The sequence below is a fragment of the Hylobates moloch genome, unplaced genomic scaffold (assembly GCF_009828535.3).
Source record: "Hylobates moloch isolate HMO894 unplaced genomic scaffold, HMol_V3 SCAFFOLD_16, whole genome shotgun sequence".
In the NCBI taxonomy this organism is placed as follows: domain Eukaryota; kingdom Metazoa; phylum Chordata; class Mammalia; order Primates; family Hylobatidae; genus Hylobates; species Hylobates moloch.
In genome coordinates, this window is record NW_026652291.1 from 50,514,202 (window position 1) to 50,538,597 (window position 24,396).

The 24,396-nt window shown below is 38.9% G+C and overlaps 1 protein-coding gene across 2 annotated transcripts; it reads right to left on the minus strand.

Moving 5' to 3' along the window:
- Positions 1–1,405: 1,405 nt before the first annotated feature.
- Positions 1,406–24,359, minus strand: SOCS4 (suppressor of cytokine signaling 4). Of its 2 annotated transcripts, XM_032134923.2 has the most exons (3): positions 24,059–24,359; positions 6,717–7,916; positions 1,406–2,084 (listed from the first exon to the last, which is right to left on the minus strand). In XM_032134923.2, exons 2-3 carry the CDS (start codon positions 7,822–7,824, stop codon positions 1,939–1,941), a joined length of 1,254 nt encoding a protein of 417 aa, XP_031990814.1. In that variant the 5' UTR covers positions 7,825–7,916; positions 24,059–24,359; the 3' UTR covers positions 1,406–1,938. The 2 variants fall into 2 exon arrangements, with proteins under 2 accessions (XP_031990814.1, XP_031990813.1); XM_032134922.2 differs by lacking the exon at positions 1,406–2,084 and having other exon boundaries at positions 5,016–7,916.
- Positions 24,360–24,396: the final 37 nt, after the last annotated feature.

Genomic DNA, 24,396 nt, shown 5'->3' on the forward strand with positions numbered 1-24,396 from the left:
CCCCGCCCAGCCGCAATCTTCATTTCTGAATAAACATTACCTCCTGTGTCAGGCACAGATGACATGACCCCAGTCAAGGAACCTACTAACTAGCAAAGAAGATGTCGTGATAATTATATGGTGTGCAAAATATATACATATATGCAATATACTTTTTTTTTTGAGATGTTGTCTCGCTCTGTCGCCAGGCTGGAGTGCAGTGGCGCGGCGCGGTCTCGGCTTACTGCAACCTCCGCCTCCCGAGTTCAAGCGATTCTCCTGCCTCAGCCTCCCAAGTAGCCGGGACTACAGGCACGCGCTACGTTGCCCAGCTAATTTTTGTATTTAGAGAAGGTTTCACCATGTTGGCCAGGATGGTCTCGATCTCTTGACCTTGTGATCCGCCCGCCTCGGCCTCCCAAAGTGCTGGGATTACAGGCGTGAGCCACTGTGCCTGGCCAATATACATTTTTTAACATATAAAAATATCCTAAAAGTATGTGGTACACTTACATCTTGCTTTGTGTAAGGCATTAGTCAGTGGGTGGCCATTTAACTATGAACTTGTTTAAAGGAAGACATCCCTGGATGTTTTCCACAACACACACAATTCTCACACTGAAAAAGGGGCAACAGAGGAACTTCAAATGCCTAAGCTGAGAGTCTTATTTTTGGGTAAGGGCACACAGGCCTATGGAAAATTACACGACTGGTGTGGACCTAGCCTGTCCTCACTGGTGACAGTGAATCAGCAGTGCCTTGAGCCATGCTGAAACCAGAAGCAACAAGAAATCAGTAATCTGGTCAGGTTTGATTTGAAATTTGGTATCTTGCTCATCATAGACTTTTTTGCATCAATTCAGATATTACAATATTGCACCAAAACATTGTCTTCCTTAGTCTTATAGTCAAATATTTGTCCCTAAGTGCCTCACCTTATCCTAGTCCTGGCGCTGTGTACCAGTAATGGATGGCCTCCAACTTTTCGTTGCCTGCCATCAGCCAGTAGCTGAGCACATAGGGTCTAGATCTAGGCCATTCCTGTCCCTGTGGGCTTGTCTACAGGCAACCTTTGCTTGAGAACCAAGTCCTCATCTAGCAGTCTGAAGATGCACTGAAGTCCGAAGCCCCACTACCCAATCCTTCCTTCTTGGTGTCAGACTTTCAGTGTGGTATGAAGAACTCCCCACCTTCTGCTCCCTTCTCCTTTATCTTTCTAGGTGTTTCACTCCAGATAAATCTCTTGCACCTCTAATCGCATCTTGGCATCTGCTTCTGGAAGACCCAAACACAAAAAAACTAAAAGGAGTGTATTATAAATTAGAAAATATGTAAGAATATGGATTTCTCTTTTTCAGATTCTAAGTTGAATGTGTGAAGTAAAGACATATGTTTTTAAAATAAAACACAAAGCCTTTGGATTTTACATAGGAAGTTTTAATTAAGTAGAAATGAAAATTTATCCAGATCAATTTATTTGAACTTACATCCAAGAAGAAACATTCAACTTAAGGATTAGAAATAAAAGTGGCAATCGTCTACTTCTTTCGTGGTAAGGAATAGATCATACAAGCCTGACTGATGAGAGTAATAGCTTTGTGAAAACTGTATATTCGAGTACATGTGAACTCATACTTGGCTTATACAGAATTTATTCAATTCTAGCAAAGTCAGCATAATTTAAATAAACCTCCTTGAGTTTTACACCATGGCTCTCCAGTCTGAAAGCTTATATTTGATTATAACCATGGGTGATTATCTTTATTTTCTGAAAACGTAATCAACTTTGAAAGTAAGTTAGGCAAACATCAGTTTTACACAGACCATATGAAGGGTAGGAGGAAACTGCAATTGTTCCTCTAATTGCAGAGCCTAAACCATAAATTCAAATTGTACTGCTATCTCTACTGTTAAAACAAGTCAAGAAAGTCTTTTACAGTCTAAGAGAAGTGAATGTAATTATGCAGCATCCACTACAAAGATATTTTGAAAACCTATCATCACATTAGTACTCAATGGCTGTACAGCAATTATTTTAAAGTATGCTCCCAGGGTCACCTCTTGCTGAAGAATTAACTTCCAGGAAGTCGAGTTACAAGTATCACCTACATTTTATAGGAAATAAAGGCAAAGATTTAGGACTGAGTCATCTGTTCAAAATTAGAAAGTAAATAAAAAAATAGACTTTGGCTTTATTTGAAAATCTCTTTCTATTGGGTTATATCCATTAATCTACATTTCAACTTCCAAGCCAATCTACTTTGAAAAGTTACCTCCATTTTGTGTCCAATATCTTACTGTATTAGAATAGTACAGGTAGACTCTTGCACTGCTCATTTCTAGTAGGCCATTAATAAAGAAAAGAAAAACCTTTGTGCTTTCTGTTCTTTCCTTAAATTACAAATGTAAAACTGACTTTTTTTCCCCCAAAGTAGAAACAGTAGTTTGCTTGACTAAAAATCTTCTATTCACTTGGGCATTACATTACCTAACATTACACAGGCTATTTTGCTTTTAAACATTGTTTTCCTCGTGTTGTCTCCAGGAATCTCTTATAATTTTGTCTACTTTCCCGTGAAATTTGCTTTACCAAAATGAATGCGTAAGCTGTTTATTGGATTCTGACAATAGCTAAAAGTGACAATAAATATTTTAATGAAAAGTAAGTATAAGAGTTAGATCTTGGCCGGGCACAGTGGCTCACGCCTGTAATCCCAGCACTTTGGGAGGCCGAGGCAGGTGGTCACCTGAGGTCAGGAGTTCGAGACCAGCCTGGCCAACATAGTGAAACCCCGTCTCTACTAAAAATACAAAAATTAGCTGGGCGTGGTGGCACACGCCTGTCATCTCAGCTACTTGGGAGCTGAGGTAGGAGAATTGCTGGAACCTGGAAGGCAGAGGTTGCAGTGAACTGAGATTGCGCCATTGCACTCTAGCCTGGGCTGACAACAGCGAGACTCTGTCTCAAAAAAAAAAAAAAGAGATCTCAAGGTTTTTGTTTCATAGGAAGGAAGCTCTCTATTGCGTGGATCTATAAAATGATCCAAACTTCAGAGACAGGAAGCTGATAACTGGATTTATCTTCTTAATGGCTTTGGCTCATGAATAAATGATAATGGCTTATGAGTTTTTCTTATAAAAAGAAATGGAATTTGTATACTGATAGGAGTCCTACTTGCCACATTTGTTCTACTTATTAAGGGATTTCTAATTACTGAGACATTCTTTATATTATTTATAATAAGAAGTCAAAACTTTAACTGAAAGCCATTCTTTGACCACAGTTGGCCATTAGCTGAAATTCAGGAAAGAGCACAGGTTTGATCACCAAATCAATAAATCTAGCCACAGGCTGACTAAAAGCTTCCTTTAATCTTCTTCCTATTAGGTCTTCCTTTAAATTAAACCATTCCCTTCATGAATTATTTAAGTGAATGGCATGGTTATAGAAAGATCACATATAACTCTATACAAAAATGCTAAAGGAACCTTAAAAAGTCCATTCAGCATACTTCAGGAATTATACTATGAATCAAGATGCTGTAGGCTTAGAAAAAAATGGGAGTGGGAGTATGTCCTGTAAAGCTTCAGAGAAAAATAGAAAAGTCAAGTTTATTTCCTGATTAGCCCAGGATGATTCCCAAAGCGCAGTTAAGTGTCTGGTCCAGACTAGCTATTAGCGATTAAGTAGTTTCTTTTCACTGTCAAGGCTTTTCCCTGAGGTAATGCCTAAATTCCTAATTTTAATATTTGATCTTATTTCTCTTAGCTCCATCCTCTCTCATCAATAAGCTCCCCAAATTTTCACCATGCTAAATGCTTTCTCAACTCTGGAATTTACACTTTTCAAATCTTCCCTTTGTTCAACAGTTACAAAATTTTAGACAAATTTATACATTCCCACATTGTTCCTCTCAAAATTTACTCATTTATATAGTGCAATCAATATATTACTTACATTTTATATAGGTTAGTTTCTGAATACTGTATGTTCTTCCAAATGTATCCTTACAAAGACACAGAGGAAGGGGGTAACCTTTCTGAATTCCAATTCCTTAATGTTTTTTTAAAAAATTATTACTCTTTTCTTTTCCCTTAAACAATTCCCTTCTCAAGTCTTTATATATCTACTTTCCAAACTTCTTTTCACTGTAGCAAATACCAAAGGAAAAATAAAAATCATTTCAGAGTCAATGAATCTCCTCCCTGCTCTCATTTATTAGATCATCTACTTCAAGGCTACATATGTGGCAGTACTAAATTTTTAAGTGTTAACAGCTGTTAATACTTTGAAGTTGAAAAAATAAAAAAGCCAGAGAAAACATATCACAAGCAATCAGTTTGAATTATATGAAAAGGTACTTAGATCTTGACATTCATATAAATACTAATTTTAACACTATAAAAGACAACATAATTATATATCATTTTTCTTTATAAAACTACCCCTTAACAGGATATTTGTAAGCTAGTCATCCCTTAGGTTTTTCTGTACTGATAAAAAGTTATTTTTAAAAGAAAAATATTTAAAATAATTGTTTCACAGAAACAGAAAATCTTATCAAATTCTGATAAAAAACTATAATCATGGGTACTCTTACCACACTATTTTCTTTCACCAAAGATGGATATTTAGGAAGTGGTATATTGGTTAATAAGATAAGCTTCTCAGTGATCTACAAAAGCGCCACAATAAAGATGAGGTAGTATGAGACTTTTCTAACCTTGTAAAAGGTAAATATCGTCTTTAGAAGAGATAATTATCCTGACATTGGTGTTATGATATCCTGAGCCTCATCACTGCTAAGAGGTGCCATTTTTGTAGCTACATCTCATTGAGACTAAGACAATCTTGAGATCACTGAGGAAAAAAAAATGCTAAAAGATAACGGTAATAGAGATTTTCCTTATTTAATTTTGTCATAATTACTAAAAAATTATTTTAAAGCTATTATGGAAAAGTGCCATTTTCACGTTAACAGAACTGCAAGATAGGGAAATGCTACTCACATAAAAGCAACAATAACGAAGAAACATTTGTTCTAACTTGGAAGTTTATGAGTCAAATTTCTTTCAATCCAGGTAGAAGCAGTTTCCTAATATAGCTAAACTAGCATCAACAAATCAGTTATGATATTAAAAATGTCAATGTGTACAAAGGGTTAGACAGTTCACCAGAAGAAAAATTGTCTATCTACATTTATTATTCATTGATTCTTTAAAAAAAAAGAAGATAGGATACCACTCCATTTATTTTTACTAGTTACCTTGGGCTAAAGATGTTTCTAAAAATGTTGCCCTGTTTCTGGGACAGTAAATTTAAAATATCGCCCCTTTTGTCCAGTACTGTTCTGTATGGTGTAAGTCATGTAGCTGTCAAAAGGCTTTCTTTTTTTTGAAGCCACATTAAAGACTAAGTTAATTCTGAAGATAGGGATAATTATTTGGATCTTGTGGATCAAAAACAATATTAAGCTTCCTGAATACTGAGCTCCATGTTTATTTCTTGAATCTTTCTTCAAATTCAACTTAAAATAATGAAAAACTACTTAGGTACTCTTTGGTTACCAGTGGAAATTTGTGGCTGCTTATACATCGTGGAATTTCCCCAAAGTAACAGCTCAGAGTTTCTATAAAAGGGCTAAGTAGAAGCAACAGTTCATAAGCTAATACAGAAAAACCCCACAATTACTTTAGCACTTTAGTAACTACTAGCTATTAATAGTGTCATCATTATTTTCAAAGCTTCCAATGAGAAAGGAACAAGATTTATGTTTTGAAGATGGTTTAGCTCTTGCAGGTTGAGAGAAAGACCTATTCAGGAATGACAAATGATCCAGCCACATTGTAGAAGAGTAAGTGCACCTCCAGAATGATATGTTTCCATTTGATTCTCATTGACCAGATTAATCAAATTTAGTAATCCTGCTTTAGAGTTAATATTTAAAATAAAAATACATCAAGTTTGACTTGGTTTTGTTACCTTTAACATCCCCATTAGTAAGTTACAAAAGTCAGTAACATTAGTATGAATGGTGAATTACAACATTCAGCTTTACTGAAGAATGTCAAACTCAATGAAAAGGGGGATGGAGAACTATATTTTATATATAATACTACTAATGGCATAAATTAACAAAATATTTTACATGTAGGAAAGGACATAAGATTACTTTTAAAGAAAAGTATGAAATACACATTATTCAAATGTGTTTGCAATGCCTACCAAATTTCAAATGTGCCTGGATCACGTATAAATTAAGGAAAGAAAAAATGTAAGTATACAACCTACACAGTAAAAACAAAAACCAAACACCTGGTTAAAAATATCTATTTAAGCTCTAGTGTATAACCTTAAACAATTTGTGTATCATTAAAAAAATGGATTTATAAGTAAAATTTAGGGCAGAGATTTATTTTGGACACCACTGCCTTCATAAAAAATTCAAAGTGGTATAATAAGAAAAATAAAATATTAAAAGAAAAAATATATATCATCATTCCCATGTTCCTATCCTGTTACTAGCATTGCTGTTCTGGTGCATCAATCCTGAGTACTCTAACTTTTGATTTATAATGATATTCCTTCAGATATAATTTCATAGAAGAAGGAATTGGAAGGGCATCGATGCCATCGTAAGTTGTACAGTTACAAATAACTGTTCTGCATATATGCTGCAGGGAAAAAGGGAAAGTCCGAATTAAGGGAGTGGACAGAAGTGGTTCAAAGAACATACAGGCGCTTGGGTCCTTATAATGTTCTAGGAGCCCAGTAATGTCAGGAGAATGGAAGACACAGGGGTCATGTGCATCAAAGCTAAAGTTGTGATTCCACTGTTCAATTCTAGCATGAAGAGAACGACTATAGCGTCTAAAACTAACAGAGAATAAATAGTCTTCCTGTGCTGAGTCTCGAAGTAAAAAGGTACCCTCTGGTTTTCCTTCCAGTAGTGCTTCGGCTGCATATTTATCCATCACTCCCCAGTAACATGGGTTGTTATTGATCTGAAGGAGATCTGGTACAAGACAGTGGACATAATCAATCTGCGTGTGGTATTTAGGAGGTGTTTCCAACTGCAGGATTTCATCATCCAATTCCCATTTGGGTTTGTTTCTTTTTCTGGAACTTGTGCAAAGTGTTAGAATTTCATCATCGGAATCCATATCACTATCTTCTATACTGTTATTTGAAACCAGGTTCATCACAGAGCCAGTCATAGGACCTTCTCTACACAAAGCATTGTCGGTGGTTATGACACAGGGCTGAACATTGGTATGTGAGAAACAGTTTATATTTTCTTCCATATTTCTTCGTTTTAGCTGACCATCCCTCAATTCAGTCTGAGACAAGTCTGTGCTTACCCATTCATCTGATTTGGAATTTATAGGAGCAGTGTGTCGTTTAATAAAATGCCATCTAAAGGCTAAATCTGATCGAGGTGGGAAAGGACACTTATCTAACATGAGTTCACTGATATGAATTTTCCTTTTAGATGGAAGCCCTGAAGAGTGCCGACTACTACAATTCTTTATTGGAAAACATTGCCCCACGGCATCTTGCAGTTTCTGTTTAAGAGATCGGCCTAAAAATCGATGCCCACAGGAATGATCTAAGTCCAACTCAATGGATGAACAGCTGTGCTTCCTTTCTTGGTGCCTTAAAGACACTTCAGTTTTCTCTATACCATTCACTGTTTCAGCATCTGAATAACTCTCACTCTTTTTTGACCAAGATAACTTCTTTCCACTCCACACATAACCGTCTTTTCTGTCGGCACTTCTGCTCCGACTAGTTTTGGGCCTTACATCTACGTTTTTACTAATATTTTCATTATTTTCTGCCATGTTAACAAATTATCCACAAATTCTAATGTTATAAATACTGCTTTTTCAATTTTTCCAGCAGGAAGTTTCTTCTGGGCACTTTCTGGATGTATCTAAAGAAAACAAAAAAAAGTCATTAACCATTTGTCATCTACCTTGTCTAGTTTACATATTAAGCTTCAATTAGACACAGAAGGAAAAGCACAGTTAGTACATGAAAAAGAGATGTTGGAAGGGAGTCCCAAGACACTTTGTTCCCACTTAAATAAAATGCTATATATTATATAATATACATGATAACTTAATAGTGCCATAGAGTGAAGAGTGAGTTCCTGGCCGGGCGTGGTGGCTCACGCCTGTAATCCCAGCACTTTGGGAGGCCAAGGCGGGCGGATCACGAGGTCAGGAGATCGAGACCATCCTGGCTAACATAGTGAAACCCCGTCTTTACTAAAAATACGAAAAATTAGCCGGGCGTGGTGGTAGGCGCCTGTAGTCCCAGCTACTTGGGAGGCTGAGGCAGGAGAATGGTGTGAACCCCAGGGGGCGGAGCCTGCAGTGAGCCGAGATCTTGCCACTGCACTCCAGCCTGGGCGACAGCAAGACTCTGTCTCAAAAAAAAAAGAGTGAGTTCCTTTCTCAAAGCTAATTTTCAGTGTGGATTAGAAAAAGCCAAGCCTCCTCTATCAACCATAATAAATGCTCAAATGTGAATAGTTTCTAGTCTTGAAGTATATCTTATGCTCATCTCTCCTTACCATAGTTTTCTTATTTCACAGCAGACCAGTGAATTATTTGTAGGAGACAGACACAAATCTATGAGCTGGTATTTGAGAACTACTACCCTACATAGTTCCTTCACCTTCTTCTCCCTATTTCCTTCCCTACTGATTAAAATATGAACAATTTTAAGTTGTAAAGCTGTAAGAATTTATTAAATAAACAATCACCATTGAACAGCAAAAATGCCCAGTAAGCATTCCCAACACAGTGTTTTAAACTCACTTCAATAATTGGTCAACTTTACCATTAGTCTAGGCAATTTTTAGAAAATACAAAATTGAATAAAAATTTGCCATTTTAAACACATACTGCTTTGTATTTTGATCATTTGAAAATAAGCAGATAAATTTCTACAAGGCCTTTCCTCTGAAGGCCTTTCCTCTTTCTACTGCCTTTCCTCTGAAGTTGGTAAAACACACTAGAATTTGCAATGTAGAATACCGAGTTTCATGAAGACTAATGATAGTGATTGTTTGTAAATGGAATTTACTTAAGTATTCTTATGTGGAATGAGATTTAGGGTTGCCAGGCGCGGTGGCTCACGCCTGTAATACTAGCACTTTGGGAGGCCGAGGCGGGCAGATTACCTGAGGTCAGGAGTTCATGACCAGCCTGGCCAACACAGTGAAACCCCGTCTCTACTAAAAATACAAAAAATTAGCCAGGTGCAGTGGCGCACGCCTGTAATCCCAGCTACTCGGGAGGCTGAGGCAGGAGAATCACTTGAACCCAGGAGGAGGAGGTTGTGGTGAACCGAGATCATGCCATGGCACTCCAGCCTGGGGGACAGAGCGAGACTTCATCTCAAAAAAAAAAAAAAAAAAAGTAGATTTAGGGTTGGCTGGGCATGGTGGCTCACACCTGTAATCCCAGCTCTTTGGGAGACTGAGGCAGGTGGATCCTGAGGTCAGGAGTTCGAGACCAGCCCGGCCAACATGGTGACACCCTGTCTCTATTAAAAATACAAAAATTAGCCAGGCACAGTGATGGGTGGGTGCCTGTAATCCCAGCCACTCAGGAGGCTGAGGAGAACTGCTTGAACCCGGGAGGCAGAGGTTGCAGTGGGCTGAGATCGCACCTCTGCACTCCAGCCTGGGTGACAGAGCAAGACACGGTCTTGGAGAAAAAAAAAAAAAAAAAGATTTAGGCCAGGAACTTGGGGAAGGGGTCCTATAATCTCAAATATTTTACAAATGAAAAATAAATTTTGCAACAAAAAAAAATGAGTCATACTCAACAGTCTGATATGATTGTCTGATTATGTCACAGCAAAATTTAAAAATCCCAACAGTCAAGTAAATGTCTACAGACCCTTGAATCCATTTTCAAAGTAGTGGGATTTGAAACAAGTATCTATATTAGAAAATATGACTGGCAAGTGTTTAAAAGTATGAACTAATAATAAAGACTTGCCATATAAGGAACTCCATTTCTAAGGCCAGGTGCAGTGGCTCATGCCTGTAATCTCAGCACTTTGGGAGGCCAAGGTGGGTGGATCACCTGAGCTAAGTTTGGGACCAGCCTGGGGAACATGGCAAAACCCTGTCTCTAACAAAAATACAAAAAATTAGCTGGGTGTGGTGGCGCACGCCTGTGGTCTCGGCTACACAGGAGCCTGAAGTGGGAAGATCGCATGAGCCTGGGAAGCAGAGGTTGCAGTGAGCCGTGATCGTGTCACTGCACTCCAGTCTGAGTGACAGAGTGAGACCCCAGTTCCAAAAAAAAAAAAAACAAAAAAAACCATCTGGTGATTATAGTTATGGTCAGCTCTCCATATCCATGGGTTCTCCATCCTCAGATGCAACAAATTGTAGATCGAAAATATTCGAGGAAAAAATCCCCAATAAATTAAAAGCAATACAGTATAATAACTTTTTTTTTTTTCTCGCTCTGTCGCCCAGGCTGGAGTGCAGTGGCGTGATCTCGACTCACTGCAAGCTCTGTCTCCTGGGTACATGCCATTCTCCTGCCTCAGCTTCCCGAGTAGCTGGGACTACAGGCGCCCGCCCCCACACCTGGCTAATTTTTTGTATTTTTAGAAGAGATGGGGTTTCACCGTGTTAGCCAGGATGGTCTCGATCTCCTGACCTTGTGATCTGCCCGCCTCGACCTTCCAAAGTGCTGGGATTACAGGCGTGAGCCACCGCGCCCAGCCTATAATAACTCTTTATATAGCATTTACATTGTAGTATTATATAAGTCATCTAGAAATGATGAAAAGTGTTTGGGAGGGCATGTGTAGGTTATATGCTAATATTACTCCATTTTATTTTAAGGGATTTGAGCATCAATGGACTTTGATATCTGCAGAGGTCCTAGAACCAATCTCCCTTGGATACGCAGAGACAACTGTATTTTGATTTAGTGTGCTCAATGATATATAACCATTTAAGATCTTTAGGGAAAAGTATTTCTTATCTAATTTTGAAAGAAACTTCATCACTTAGCACAGCCAAAATTGTATTCAACTGCCTGCTTTGGCTGTTCATTGACTAAATTCCATTGAACAAAAATTAGAAGCAACAAGATGGGCTGAAGAATATGAAGAGTCATTTATTAATAAGGTTTGAAGTGCTTGGTACTTTTATTTACTAAACGAACTTCCTTCTGAGTGTGACCTCTAGTCTCGTCTCCTTGCTACTAAATTGTGGCATTTCTTCCTTCACTTCCATATGAGAGCAAAGCTCTCTACCTGTGTTCTTTTTTTCTTTTTCTTTTTCTTTTTTGAGACGGAGTCTTGCTCTGTCGCCTGGGCTGGAGTGCAGTGGCACGATCTCGGCTTACTGCAAGCTCGACCTCCTGGGTTCATGTCATTCTCCTGCCTCAGCCTCCAGAATAGCTGGGACTACAGGTGCCCACCACCACGCCCGGCTAATTTTTTTTTTTGTATTTTTAGTAGAGACGAGGTTTCACCGTGTTAGCCAGGATGGTCTCGATCTCCTGACCTCGTGGTCCGCCCACCTCAGCCTCCTAAAGTGGTGGGATTACAGGCATGAGCCACTGCGCCTGGCGTCTACCTGTGTTCTTGATGACATTCTCACCTTTACCAAGGCCCTACTTCAATTTCTCTCTCAAACTTCTTGCTACCTTCAAAAACAACTAAGTCTGCTTATAAAATGTTTCAGTGATTATTATAATGCTTTCTTAGTCATAACTGTTCCCACTTCTACTAAATTTATTTTATTTTTTTAAGACAGGGTCTCTATCGCCCAGGCTGGAGTGCAGTGGTGCGATCATGGCTTGCTGCAGCCTCGACCTCCCAGGCTCAAGTGACTCTCCTGCCTCAGCCTCTGGAGTAGCAGAGAATACAGGCACGTGCCACCATGCCAGACTAATTTTTAAAATTTTTTTGTAGAGACAGAGTCTCCCTAGGTTGCCCAGCCTGGTCTTGAACTCCTGGGCTCAAGTGAAAGTGCTGGGATTACAGGCATGAGCCACTGAGCCCGGCCCTAAATTTCTCAATGAGTAGTGTAACTTAATTTCCCCTCAAGATGAAATCAGCTTTTTGGTTTTTTCTCATTATAAAACAAAAATTACTCCAGTCAGAAAATGGCTGAGTAAAAATCTTTTTGCCCCATCCTTCTCTCAGAAGTCAGTCCAAACAAGAAAATATGAGAAATAAAATCATAAACCTCTTCTTCAATGAAATGAACAGATATCTATAACCTGAGTCATAAAATAGAAGTACAGAAAATGAATGAACTGACTCAGCAGCAGAGATGCAGGTGACAGACATCAGGCACAGAGGTAACAGATAAGACGCAAGCCAACAGAACAGGTAAAATTCAGGACCCACAGGCACTGGGTGCTACAGAAAGTGTTGGTGGAGAACAGGGTGGAACATGGGGAGATAAGTTGAAATTCTACCTAACAGCGGGTAGATTTCTCAGTTTCTGATCCACATTTAGAGGAGATGGGACATTTATTATTTGGAGAAACTGAACTAGGTGGGCTCAGGACTTTAAATACCAGACACAGCAGAGGGTAGAGGGGAAGATTGGGCCTAAAAAACAGAAACAAAGTAAAAGTTCCTTGTTCTCTTCTGCCATCCAGCTCCCAGAACTCCAGCAGCTAGATTTATACCTCCGTAACAGAAGAGTGGCAGATACTTTCCTGGAGAAAGAGAATGGCCAAAGAGAAAAGACCTATCAAAGCTCATAGCTGGGAATCCTCCAATAAAAAGCTAGAAGACCACCCAAGCATACAGTGAAGCACACACATCCACAGGCCGTGGCTACTCACACACAGCTTCCAGGCAGCATAGCTGTACACTCTAAAGTATGAAAGAACATTCCTAGGTTATCAGACTTGATATGGTTTGCCTGTGTCCCACCCAAATTTCACTTTGAATTGCAATAATCCCTACGTGTCAAGGGCACAGCCAGGTGGAGATAATTGAATCACGAGGGCAGTTTCCCCCATACTGTTCTCATGGTAATAAGTCTCTCGAGATCTGATGGTTTTATAAATGGGAGTTCCCCTGCACAAAGTCTCTTGCTTGCCACCATGTAAGATGTGACTTTGCTCCTCATTCACCTTCTGCCATGATTATGAGGCCTCCCCAGCCATGTGGAACTGTGAGTCAATTAAATCTCTTTCCTTTATAAATTACCCAGTCCTGGGTATGTCTTTAATAGCATGAGAACAGACTAATGTAAGACTTTTGAGGAAAGCTTCTAACATATATGAAATAACAAAATACACAGAATTTGGAGAAAGCAATAACTATGGAAAGAGTAGAAACTAAAATTGACTTATTTCAATTCAAGAAAAGATATTACAACTATGAATAAGATGGTATAAAAAGGAGGTGGGGGCCAGGCACAGTGGCTCATGCCTGTAATCCCAGCACTTTGGGAGGCCGAGGTGGGAGGATCACCTGAGATCAGGAGTTTGAGAACAGCTTGGCCAACATGGTGAAACCCTGTATCTACTAAAAATACAAAAATTAGCTGGGTGTGGTGGCAGGCACCTGTAATCCCAGCTACTTGGGAGGCTGAGGCAGGAGAATCGCTTGAATCTGGGAGGCAGAGGTTGCAGTGAGCCGAGATTGCACCCCTGCACTCCAGCCTGGTGACAAGAGCGAAACTCCTTCTAAAAAAACAAATTAAAAAATAAAAAAAAAAGAGGTGGGGACAACTAGAATAAGAATTGTTTTGGAAATGAAAAACATGATTGTTAGGCCAGGCACGGTGGCTCATGCCTGTAATCCCAGGACTTTGGGAGGAAGGTGGCTCATGAGGTCAGGAGTTCAAGACCAGCCTGGCCAAGATGGTGAAACCCCGTCTCTACTAAAACTACAAAAATTAGCTGGGCACAGTGGTAGGCACCTGTAGTTCCAGCTACTTGGGAGGCTGAGGCAGGAGAATCGCTTGAACCTGGGTGGTGGAGGCTGTGGTGAGCCAAGATCATACCACTGCACTGTAGCCTGGGTGACAGAGTGAGACTCCGTCTCAAAAAAAGAAATGATTGCTAAAATAATTTTTTTTTTTTTTTTTGAGACGGAGTCTCGCTCTGTCGCCCAGGCTGGAGTGCAGTGGCGCAATCTCGGCTCACTGCAAGCTCCGCCTCCCGGGTTCACGCCATTCTCCTGCCTCAGCCTCTGCGAGTAGCTGGGACTACAGGCGCCCGCCACCACACCCGGCTAATTTTTTGTATTTTTTAGTAGAGACGGGGTTTCACCGTGGTCTCGATCTCCTGACCTCGTGATCCGCCCGCCTCGGCCTCCCAAAGTGCTGGGATTACAAGCGTGAGCCACCGCGCCCGGCCTAAAATAATTTTTTTTTTTAATTGAGACAGAGTCTCACTCTGTCACCCAGGCTGGAATACAGTGGCATGATCTCAGCTCACCGCAACCTCTGTCTCCCAGGGCTCAAGTGATCCTTCCGCCTCAGCATCCCAAGTAACTGGGACTACAGTGCATGCCACCATGCCTGGCTAATTTTTGTATTTTTTTGTAGAGATGGGGTTCTGCCATATTATCTAGGCTGGTCTCAAACTCCTGGGCTCAAGTGATCTGCCCACTTTGGCTCCCAAAGTGCTTGGATTTCAGGCGTGAGCCACTGCACCTGGCCTGAAATAAAATATTCAATAGAAAAGTTCGTGGGTATGCTTAGGAACTAATATAGCAAATAGGAAAAAATGGTTAACTAGATAGAAAAGACAAGAAAATTAGAGATTAATATAGGCATTTCACAGAAAACAACAACAAAATGGACGGGAGAAATTATTAAAGAAACTATATTAGAAAATTTCCCAGGAATGGCCGGGTGTGGTGGCTCAAGCCTGTAATCCCAGCACTTTGGGATGCCAAGGCGGGTGGATCACCTGAGGTCAGGAGTTCTAGACCAGCCTGGCCAACATGATAAAACCCCGTCTCTACTAAAAATACAAAAATTAGCTGGGTGTGGGGACAGGCGCCTGTAATCTCAGCTACTCGGGGGGCTGAGGCAGGAGAATCACTTGAACCCTGGAGGCAGAGGTTGCAGTGAGCCAAGATCACACCATTGCATTCCACCCTCGGGGACAAGAACGAGACTGTCTCAAAAAAAAAAAAAAAAAAAAAAAAAGGGTTAGAAAATGTCCCAGGACTAAAGGACAGGAACCTCCATATTGAAAGAGCCCACTCAACATCAAAGTACATTATTCTAATTTTAGGAGCCTAGAGATAAAGAGGAGATACTAAGTCTTTCTGAGAAGGAAAATTCATGCTCACAATGGAAAACCCAAACTAGGCATAAAGTTACAAGGAAAAAGTAAATATATCCATGATCCCACCACCCAGCAGTAACCACTTTAACATTCTCACTATCTCTATATATGTATATGGATGGCAAGGATGCATTCCCACAGCATAGTGGCGGCAGGCATTAGAAACATGGTTTGAGTCCATAAGAAGGAATGTGACTTTAATATTTTGCTAATGTGCTCGTGTCCGCATTTTTTTTTTCTTTAAATCATAGCCATATGGTAAATTTTCTATTTTGTTATGGTTCTCTTTTTGATGGGCATGCAGTGGGTGTTTCTTGGAAATGGCCAATTTTTATTAAAATATTTCTGGAAGGAAAAAAAAGAAACATGGTTTGAGTCCAGTTTCTGTTTTGTGCTAGCCATATAACCTTGAAACATCAGTGCATTCACAAGTAAAATGGAGGTACTAATGCTATCTATTTCACTGGGCTGTTGGGGATAAAATAATGCATGTATTCAGCTCAGGTCCTAAATGTATTAAGTACTCAACATATGTTAACATATATGTTCATTTTTTTCTTTTTGTTTTAAAAAGAAACAAAGATCACATATGTTGTTTTGTTAAAGAACCTAAGCCAGTCTTACTGGCTTTACAGTTTTCTTCATAATGAAGAAATCACAGAATACCTCTGTCTCTAGTGCAGTGTTACTACAAGGTAAAGAGATTTTCATGAGCAAATATAATTTTCAGGAGGAACACTAATGTTTCAATATCCATATGTCAGATACAGGTGAAACTCAATAGACCATGAAGTTACAGAACGATTTGACGTCTTCCCCCAAAGAACAAGTTTACATGCTAACAAAACAGGTTTTCTTTTGCAAGGCTCCCAACTTGTATGTTACAGGTACCAGTCAATCAAGTGTGTTTGGATTTTAGGTTAACTGTTTTTACATGTGCTAATGCTGTAGATGTCCATAAAATAAAGTGAAAAATATCACTGCTGTAGTTGAGTTTTCCACACGTTCATCTATACTTAAAGAGCTAATGCAGGCCGGGCACGGTGGCTCACGTCTGTAATCCAGTACTTTGGGAGGCCGAGGTGGGTGGATCATCTGAGGTCAGGTGTTCGAGACCAGCCTGGCCAACATGGCAAAATCCCGTCTCTACTAAAAACACAAAAATTAGCCGGGTGTGGTGGCGTCCACCTGTAGTCCCAGCTACTTGGGAGGCTGAGGCAGGAGAATGGCTCGAACCTGGGAGGTGGCAGTTGCAGTGAGACTGTGCCATTGCACTCCAGCCTGGGCGACAGAGCGAGACTCCATCTCAAGGGGGAAAAAAAAAAAAAAGAGTTAATGCAATGAAAACTTTTTTTTTTTTTTTTTTTTTAAACTTTTTTTTTTTTTTTTTTTTTTTTTGAGATGAAGTCTCACTCTGTCGCCCAGGCTGGAGTGCAGTGGCGCAACCTCTGCTGCTCAGGTGCAAGCAATTCTCCTGCCTCAGCCTCCCGAGCAGCTGGGATTACAGGCAACTGCCACCGTGCCTGGCTAATTTTTGTAATTTTTTTTAGTAGAGATGGGGTTTCGCCATCTTGGCCAGGCTGGTCTTGAACTCCTGACCTTGTGATCCACCTGCCTCGGCCTCCCAAAGTGCTGAGATTACAGGCCTGAGTCACCGCGACTGGCCTGAAAACTTTCTGATTAGTTACTGTTTTGTATCTATCTCAGAATTAGAGCTTTATATAAATTTTGCTTAGCTATTCTTTTGCTAGAGAACTGTTAAGTTCATGCTCAAGAAGTCCTACTTTTATAAAATGTTATTTTTTGCCCCATCAATATATGATCCAGAATGTCATCAGATATTTTAGTCTTCAAAGTTAGAAGAAAATTTTTCTATTTATATTTGTCGAAAACATACAAAAACTAATATTAGTATAAATATGGTTGATAATGTTACCATCATGCACTGTCAGATGGTCATTTGTCTGTGCTGTTCCTAAGAGAAGAATGGGAGTTCCAAAAAGCTGACAAGTTATGGCAGCCAGCCCTCTCCATTTCTTTATTAACTTTCAGTGTACTGTTTATATCTTTTTGTTTGTTTGTTTTTGAGACAGGGTCTCACTGTCACCCAGGCTGGAGTGCAGTGGTGCGATCTCGGCTCACCGCAACCTCTGCCTCCCAGGTTCAAGTGATTCTCCTGCCTCAGCCTCCCCAGTAGCTGGGATTACTGACATGTGCCACCATGCCTGGCTAATTTTTGTATTTTTAGTAGAGACAGGGTTTCACCATGTTGGCCAGGCTGGTGTCGAACTCCTCGACCTCAAATGATCCACCCGCCTCGGCCTTCCAAAGTGCTGGAATTACAGGCACAAGCCACCGTGCCCGGCTTTATTGTTTATATCTTACTAGAATATTTCGTGGATTGTATTATTTTAAATAAGAGAATCTTTAAAATACTTTGTAATGAGACATGACCATAGAAGTTTTATAACATGCAAAGTCTGCTAATTATCTTAAGGCAAAGTACTTACATAAGTTGTTGAACTTGTAAGAGGAGTTGTGCATTTTTCTTTTACAAAATAACAGGTGTTCTAAATTTCATAACCATTACTGAAATAACAAGTGGCTCTCAGAAGCTACTTAGCAGATAGATATATTTTTTAAAAACACATACATTTAATCATTCACTTTTCGGCATAGGTAACATCTTAACAATTACTGAGAAAGTAACTGCTTAAAAAATAACTGTGTGCTATGGAGGGATCTTATTAGAAAAAAGATATTTAGAATTTCTTTCACCATTATTTGATTCTGTTACAAAAAAAGAGAAGATATCAAACTTTCATGTCTTTATACTTAAACACATATAAAGAGAATTTCCTTTAATCTCTTCCAGAAGCTTCTTTGAACCAAAATTCTAAAATATAAAAAAAATCATATTGCTTTCAATAAAAATAACTATTAATTTTAGTGAGAGAAAAATTATTTTTATTGTTATGAAGATTAAGGATGAGTTTTTTGAAATTGTGCTTTCGTATCTTGTCCATACATGTAAAATCTGAAAGTAAAAAAAAGTGTAGGGTTCTGAATCCGAACAAGTTGTTCCAGATAGCCTATCATTAATTCTTAAAATTTTATAAAAACTTTGTATAGGGCCGGGCGCGGTGGCTCACGCCTGTAATCCCAGCACTTTGGGAGGCCAAGGTGGGTGGATCACGAGGTCAAGAGATCGAGACCATCCTGGCTAACACGGTGAAATCCAGTCTCTACTAAAAATACAAAAAATTAGCCGGGCGTGGTGGCGGGCGCCTGCAGTCCCAGCTACTCGGGAGGCTGAGGCAGGAGAATGGCATGAACCCAGAAGGCGGAGCTTGCAGTGAGCCAAGATCGTGCCACTGCACTCTAGCCTGGGCGAGACTCCGTCTCAAAAAAAAAAAAAAAAAAACAAAAACAAACTTTGTATAAATGAGGTAGAAGAAGAAATGATAAGCTGGCTTTACCAACAATTTTATGTGACACAGAAATCAAAGATGATAGTTTGAAAGACGGTGACAAATCAAAGATCTTTGACTGTAGCTGCAAAGAAGCCTTTTAAAAAGGTGAAAGAATCACTCGGGAGAAGGCTGCTTTGGCTCTTGATTCAATAATTAATTTTTTATGAAGGCAGCTATGTTACATTGCCCTAGGGAGTACAGAATGACATCTTTTTTTTTTTTAAGTCATATTTCTTGATGAGCAAAAAGCAAATGTTTAAAAAGCAAGTTTACATAAAAGCCTTCTCAAGAAAACAAGTACCCAGATTCTGCCACTATTTGGTCCCAGGTTCTACCACAAATTACAATGACAACAATAACAGAATGAGTGCCCATTATGTCAATTTTCATTACAAAATATTTAAATAATATTTAGTAATACTGACTAAGGCTGAGAAAGTGATTTTGATTCAAAATTTCTACAGAAAACAATTCAAATCCAATAATTAAAAGGATAAGCTTCATTTATCTGGAAATTAATTAGTATTCTCTATGATGTAGATAACAGCATTATTGTATACGTTAATTATTCATTAAACTACTTACGTCTACAATGCTGACATACATCTAAGACCGCAATTAATGTAAATACTAAATAGAAATAAACTTGATCCTATAAAGAATAATTCAGTATACTACACTAATAATTCACAAATATATTATTATTCTGGTAGTAATTAAGCCTGGAGACTTTCCCTACCAAATTCATGATTCCAAAGTTTACCTGCCACCATGTGCCCAAAAACTCCTTGAAAGCATTCTGATCATAGTCTGTGATATTTGAGTTGGATTCTGTAGAAACACTTAGGCTCCACAAACAGAAGTCATTGGAGAGCAGACAACAGATGAACTCCTTGGAATGTTAAGAAAAAAATCTGAAAACGGGTTTGTTTGTATGGGAAAATATCTGACCTAAAAAACAAATGTTTTTCTCATTACAGAAGCAATACAGGTTCATTTTCCAGTAAACATTTTAAAGTATCTCCTTTTTTCATGCTACTGAGCCAGGGCTCATGGGACTTAATGGCAATTTTCTAAAAAAGAATCATTGATTTGGTAGCACTACACCCTCCTTTCCCTTTCTCCCCACTTTTTCCACGCTTTCCTAATTATAGTTTGCTTATGTCACTTTTCCCCACTCTGTACTCTTGTGGACACTAGTTCTGAAAGATGTTAACACATATTCTGGAGAAAAAAAGGTTCTCTTGTCAAGTAAGTTTGTGAAATGCTTCTTCTCTCAAAGATTACAGTGCATATTTAGCAAACGTTCCCAGGAGATCCTTCAGTAAAGAAATCTGCATAAGCCATAGCTTCCTGTCTTTACTTTGCCACAAATCCTTTTGTGGAAGAAAGTTTGAGGAAACATTAATGGGCTAATCTGTTAACATCAGTGTACATTCCCTAAGCTCATTAGCTAAAGATAAGGAGAGAGGTCTAGGAACCCATCACTGAAGAGGCTAATCTAGAGTGAAGAAAGCAGAAACTACGAACTGGCAGTACCTGAACGTCTAAAAGCAGAAGGAAGATTAACAGATTTTAAGAAACAGAATATTTAAGATATAATACTGAACCACTTTATGGAACAAATTAGATTGAACAGATTTATTTTTTCTTCCAATCCGTAATTTGTTATGATAAAAACAATATATGCTCATTGTATAATACATGGACCATTCAGAAAAGTTTTAAAAGGAGGGGAAAAAAAGCTATAATTCCATTATCTAAAAGCAAGCAATTTTGACATTTTGGCTTATTTCCTTGAATTCTTTTTTCTTGTGAGACCAATTAAGCATAAAGAGAAAATTTTAAAGTTTTAAAGATCTGTAAAAAATTAACAACCTACACTGTTTTTCACTATACCATATTTGAAAATAAACATGGTGAAGATGAAATAGCATGAGCTGCTGAACTGTCAAATGTGGGCTACAATTCAGACTTTGCCACTCACTAGGTATGTTACCTGGTTTAAAAAAATCTAATTTAGCTTAAGTTCTCCCACTGTAAAATTTGGATAATGCCAGCTACCTCATGTTTTTACTGCCAGGAGTAAAAGGTATGAAAACAACATACACTGAACTTAATGAAAACAAATATTAACTGCTTCCTAGTATTACTCAGAACTTTTCATGTTAGAAGTACATTTCTAAAAATGACAGGTGGGAACACTTTTTTTAAAGAACACTTTTTTTTTAAGAAAAAGGAGAGGGGAAACAAAGGCTACATGTAAGGCTAGAAAATCTGCACAAAAACGTGCCTCAGAAATCTGAAATCAAGGAGGCTCTTCCATTTCTGAAATATCACAAAGCACTATATTATTCCTGATGTTAAATATATTATTTCTAAAAAGTTTTAAATTCTTTAAAACAAAAAAACTGTCGTTTTTTAGAAGCTAACTTAGTAAATAGATTTAAATAGAAACAGGCAAAGATTTTATAAGATTGTACTATATTTTCTTCACTGCTTTATAACAATTACAGATGCTTACATTTAAGGTTGGGTAACAAGTTTTACATACAAATTAGTAAAAGGTGACTCTAGACTTTAGGTTTTACTAAATTCTAAGTTTTGTGGTAACAGCTATGATTTGGAGAATCAGTGCGGTAGACTACCTTGGACTAGGTGAAAGACCTGGGTTCTATTTCTAGCTCTGACATTTCGCAAGTGTGTGACTAGATAAAGACTAGATAAATCACAACTTTTCTTAGATAAAGACTAGATAAATCACAACTTTTCTTAGTTTTTCTATCTATATAACACTGATTATCTCATCTTGCTGTAGTAAGGATCTAGTGTTAATGTAATACAAGAATCAAATACTGGCTGTCTTTAGCCGGGGGAACTGGGTGGCTGGGAGTATGAGTAGGAGGAGGACTTTTACTGTATTGCCTTTTATACCATATTAAGTATACATACAGACAAGTACTATTTACCCCAAAATTAAATAGGCTAGTAAGTTTCAGGACGCATTTGGAAATATAAAAATCTTCACATTTCTAAAATGCCTTCAGTGTTTCTTTTTTCAATCCTTTGGTCTCCTTGGCTATTGTTAACACTCTTCTAGCCTTACCTTTCACAAGATTAATCATTTTTACACCAAGTACATATTTTACTAGAAAATAATTTTTTAAACTCCTTCCATAAGCCAATACTGATATATCCTTTTAGATAAACCCTGTAAGATCACATGATTTTATATAGGTAATACCATCATCGGTAGAATGCCAAGGTACCCATGTTTTCTCACCCAATTGCCCTTGGGAGCAAAAATATTTGTGAGTCTAAGGGTGGTATGAGTGGTTACAACACAGCAAAGCTAACTAACCATCACCGCAATTGAATCTGTGACTTTGGCATCATTTTCAGTCAGTTCATTTAGCCACCCACACCTATGAGATAAGCACTGTTAATGATAAATAACTACATTTGTTAAATTTTTGATACTCATATCAGTGACACAGCTACACGGATTTCTTTTTAAAAAACTATGTTATTTTAACTAACTAGACAATTTTGCTAATATTTAAGTTACACATCTTTCATTACTGCACTATCATCTTGACCATATTGTTTGAATGTCTATTTCCCTCAGCAAGACCATAAACTCACTGAAGGTATTACAATTTGTAGCCATTTGACTGAAACAAATGGAATTGTGAAAACATGATACTAGCAAAAACAAGAGTACATTTTTTAATATTTGAAAAATTTACTGGATAATTATTTAAACAAAAAACACTAAATACCCACCCAAAGTACCCCTTTAATAACATGAGATATTAGTAACAATTACTTTTATACATCCATGAGTATCTCCTATATACTCTAACAATGCGACGGAGGTAGGTGTCATCTCCATTTTAGAGATGAGGAATTCAATTTTCAGTAAAGGAACATATTCAAGGTCACACAATGTGTCAGTTAGAATTAAAACCCAGGACTGTTGAACTCGGAGGCTCAAGCTTTTACCATACATGCGAAATCTGCAAAGAAAATTGTTCTTTAACCTGTGAATCAAATGGCTTGATTGATAAGAGAAAAAGACAGATGTGTGGACACCAATCATAGTCTCATGGGTATTACAGATATTATAGTGAAGGCATTTTGTGGCTATAACTTGTTCCAATTTGCAGATTCTTCTTATGCTGAGCTCTGAATAGTACTAACCAGAAATCTCACCACGCTTTATTCAACATAGAGACGAATATTATGAGAGTTCATCTTGAACTCTATGTACTCTAGCCAATGATATTAAGTTACTTGAACGAAAAAAATTATAAGCCAGTCTATCCAAAAAACAAATGATCTCCCAAAAAAATTAGGTCACTCAGAAAGCATCGTCTCTGGTACCACTGCTCTTTCGGGAGATAAACAGTGGGTTATTTTTCCACAAATCCCAAGTTGTTTTTAAGCCAATCATTCTTCCTCTTCATTCATATACAAACCTCAGCGTCTAGCAAGGCTATCTGGAGCTCTAGTACTAAAAACAACGCCTCACACAATGCCACCCACGGTAAGAACACGAAGGTTTGCCTGTGTGGTTGCAACTTTTCACAATGGAACTAGATTGAAAAAAACAATAGGGAAACCTCTTCAACAGAAAAACGTCTCAGGTAATAAAATGTGATTGATACTGGAAGGTAGCACAAAAACGCAGAAAAATTCTCAAAGATAAGTACAAATGAAAGAGTATCATTCTGAAGGTTTTCATCAGAGGCTGGTGTACCAATATGGAGAACGTGAAGATACAAGAAAAGCATAAACTTAAACTTAGTGGCCAAGAATTGAGCAGATATTGCATGGATCAAATGTGAGTACTCAAGACTACTAAGTTATAACTCTTCTTTAGGTTCTAAATATTCACTTCAGTAAACTTTAGGTGGGATCTGAATAGAGAACACAAGTTACTTTCTTCATAACGGATATATAGAGTCGCAAAGAATAAGCATTAATGTATACTCCACACCTTCAGGTACCAAGAGAACCAACCGGAACAGAAATTAAGTCATTCCTCCTTTATCTCTACAGAAGCGACAAGGTGAGGGCACGAAGGATGCCAAGATTAGAGGCTCTAAAAGATCTCGCCTTCTTTTCTGGAGAAGATGCTCAAAGATCTGTCTGCTAACTGGGCCCCAAGAAGAGACCGGATCCTTTTAGGGATCCGGATATTGTTTCATGGGAGGAGAGCCTGGAGGGCAGGAACGAGACCCCGGCCTGCGAGGCCAAGCAGCGGCCACCCTTCCCCCACTCACCTCCCAGAGCGCAGCTTAACTGGGGTTGTCCGAGTAACTGCTGCCATCACCATCGCCATCAGTCTGGGCGCTTGCTTAAGTGGAGAGGGGAGGCCCAACCACTCCTGCACCTCGTGTAGGTCTTACAAAGCAGATGCTTTTCTGCCACCCCCAATCCCGCTTCGGCGTTCCGGTCCCATCCCAGCCGTCACGGTCATCGCCTCCGCCGGTTCCCTGGGCGCCGCCACCACTTCCGTGTTCAGCTCCCTCCCTTCCTCCCTCACTTGCCCGGGCAACCGGCTAATTTCCACGCGGAGGGCGCCGCCGCTGACGCCACCACCCGGCGACCTCTGTCGGGA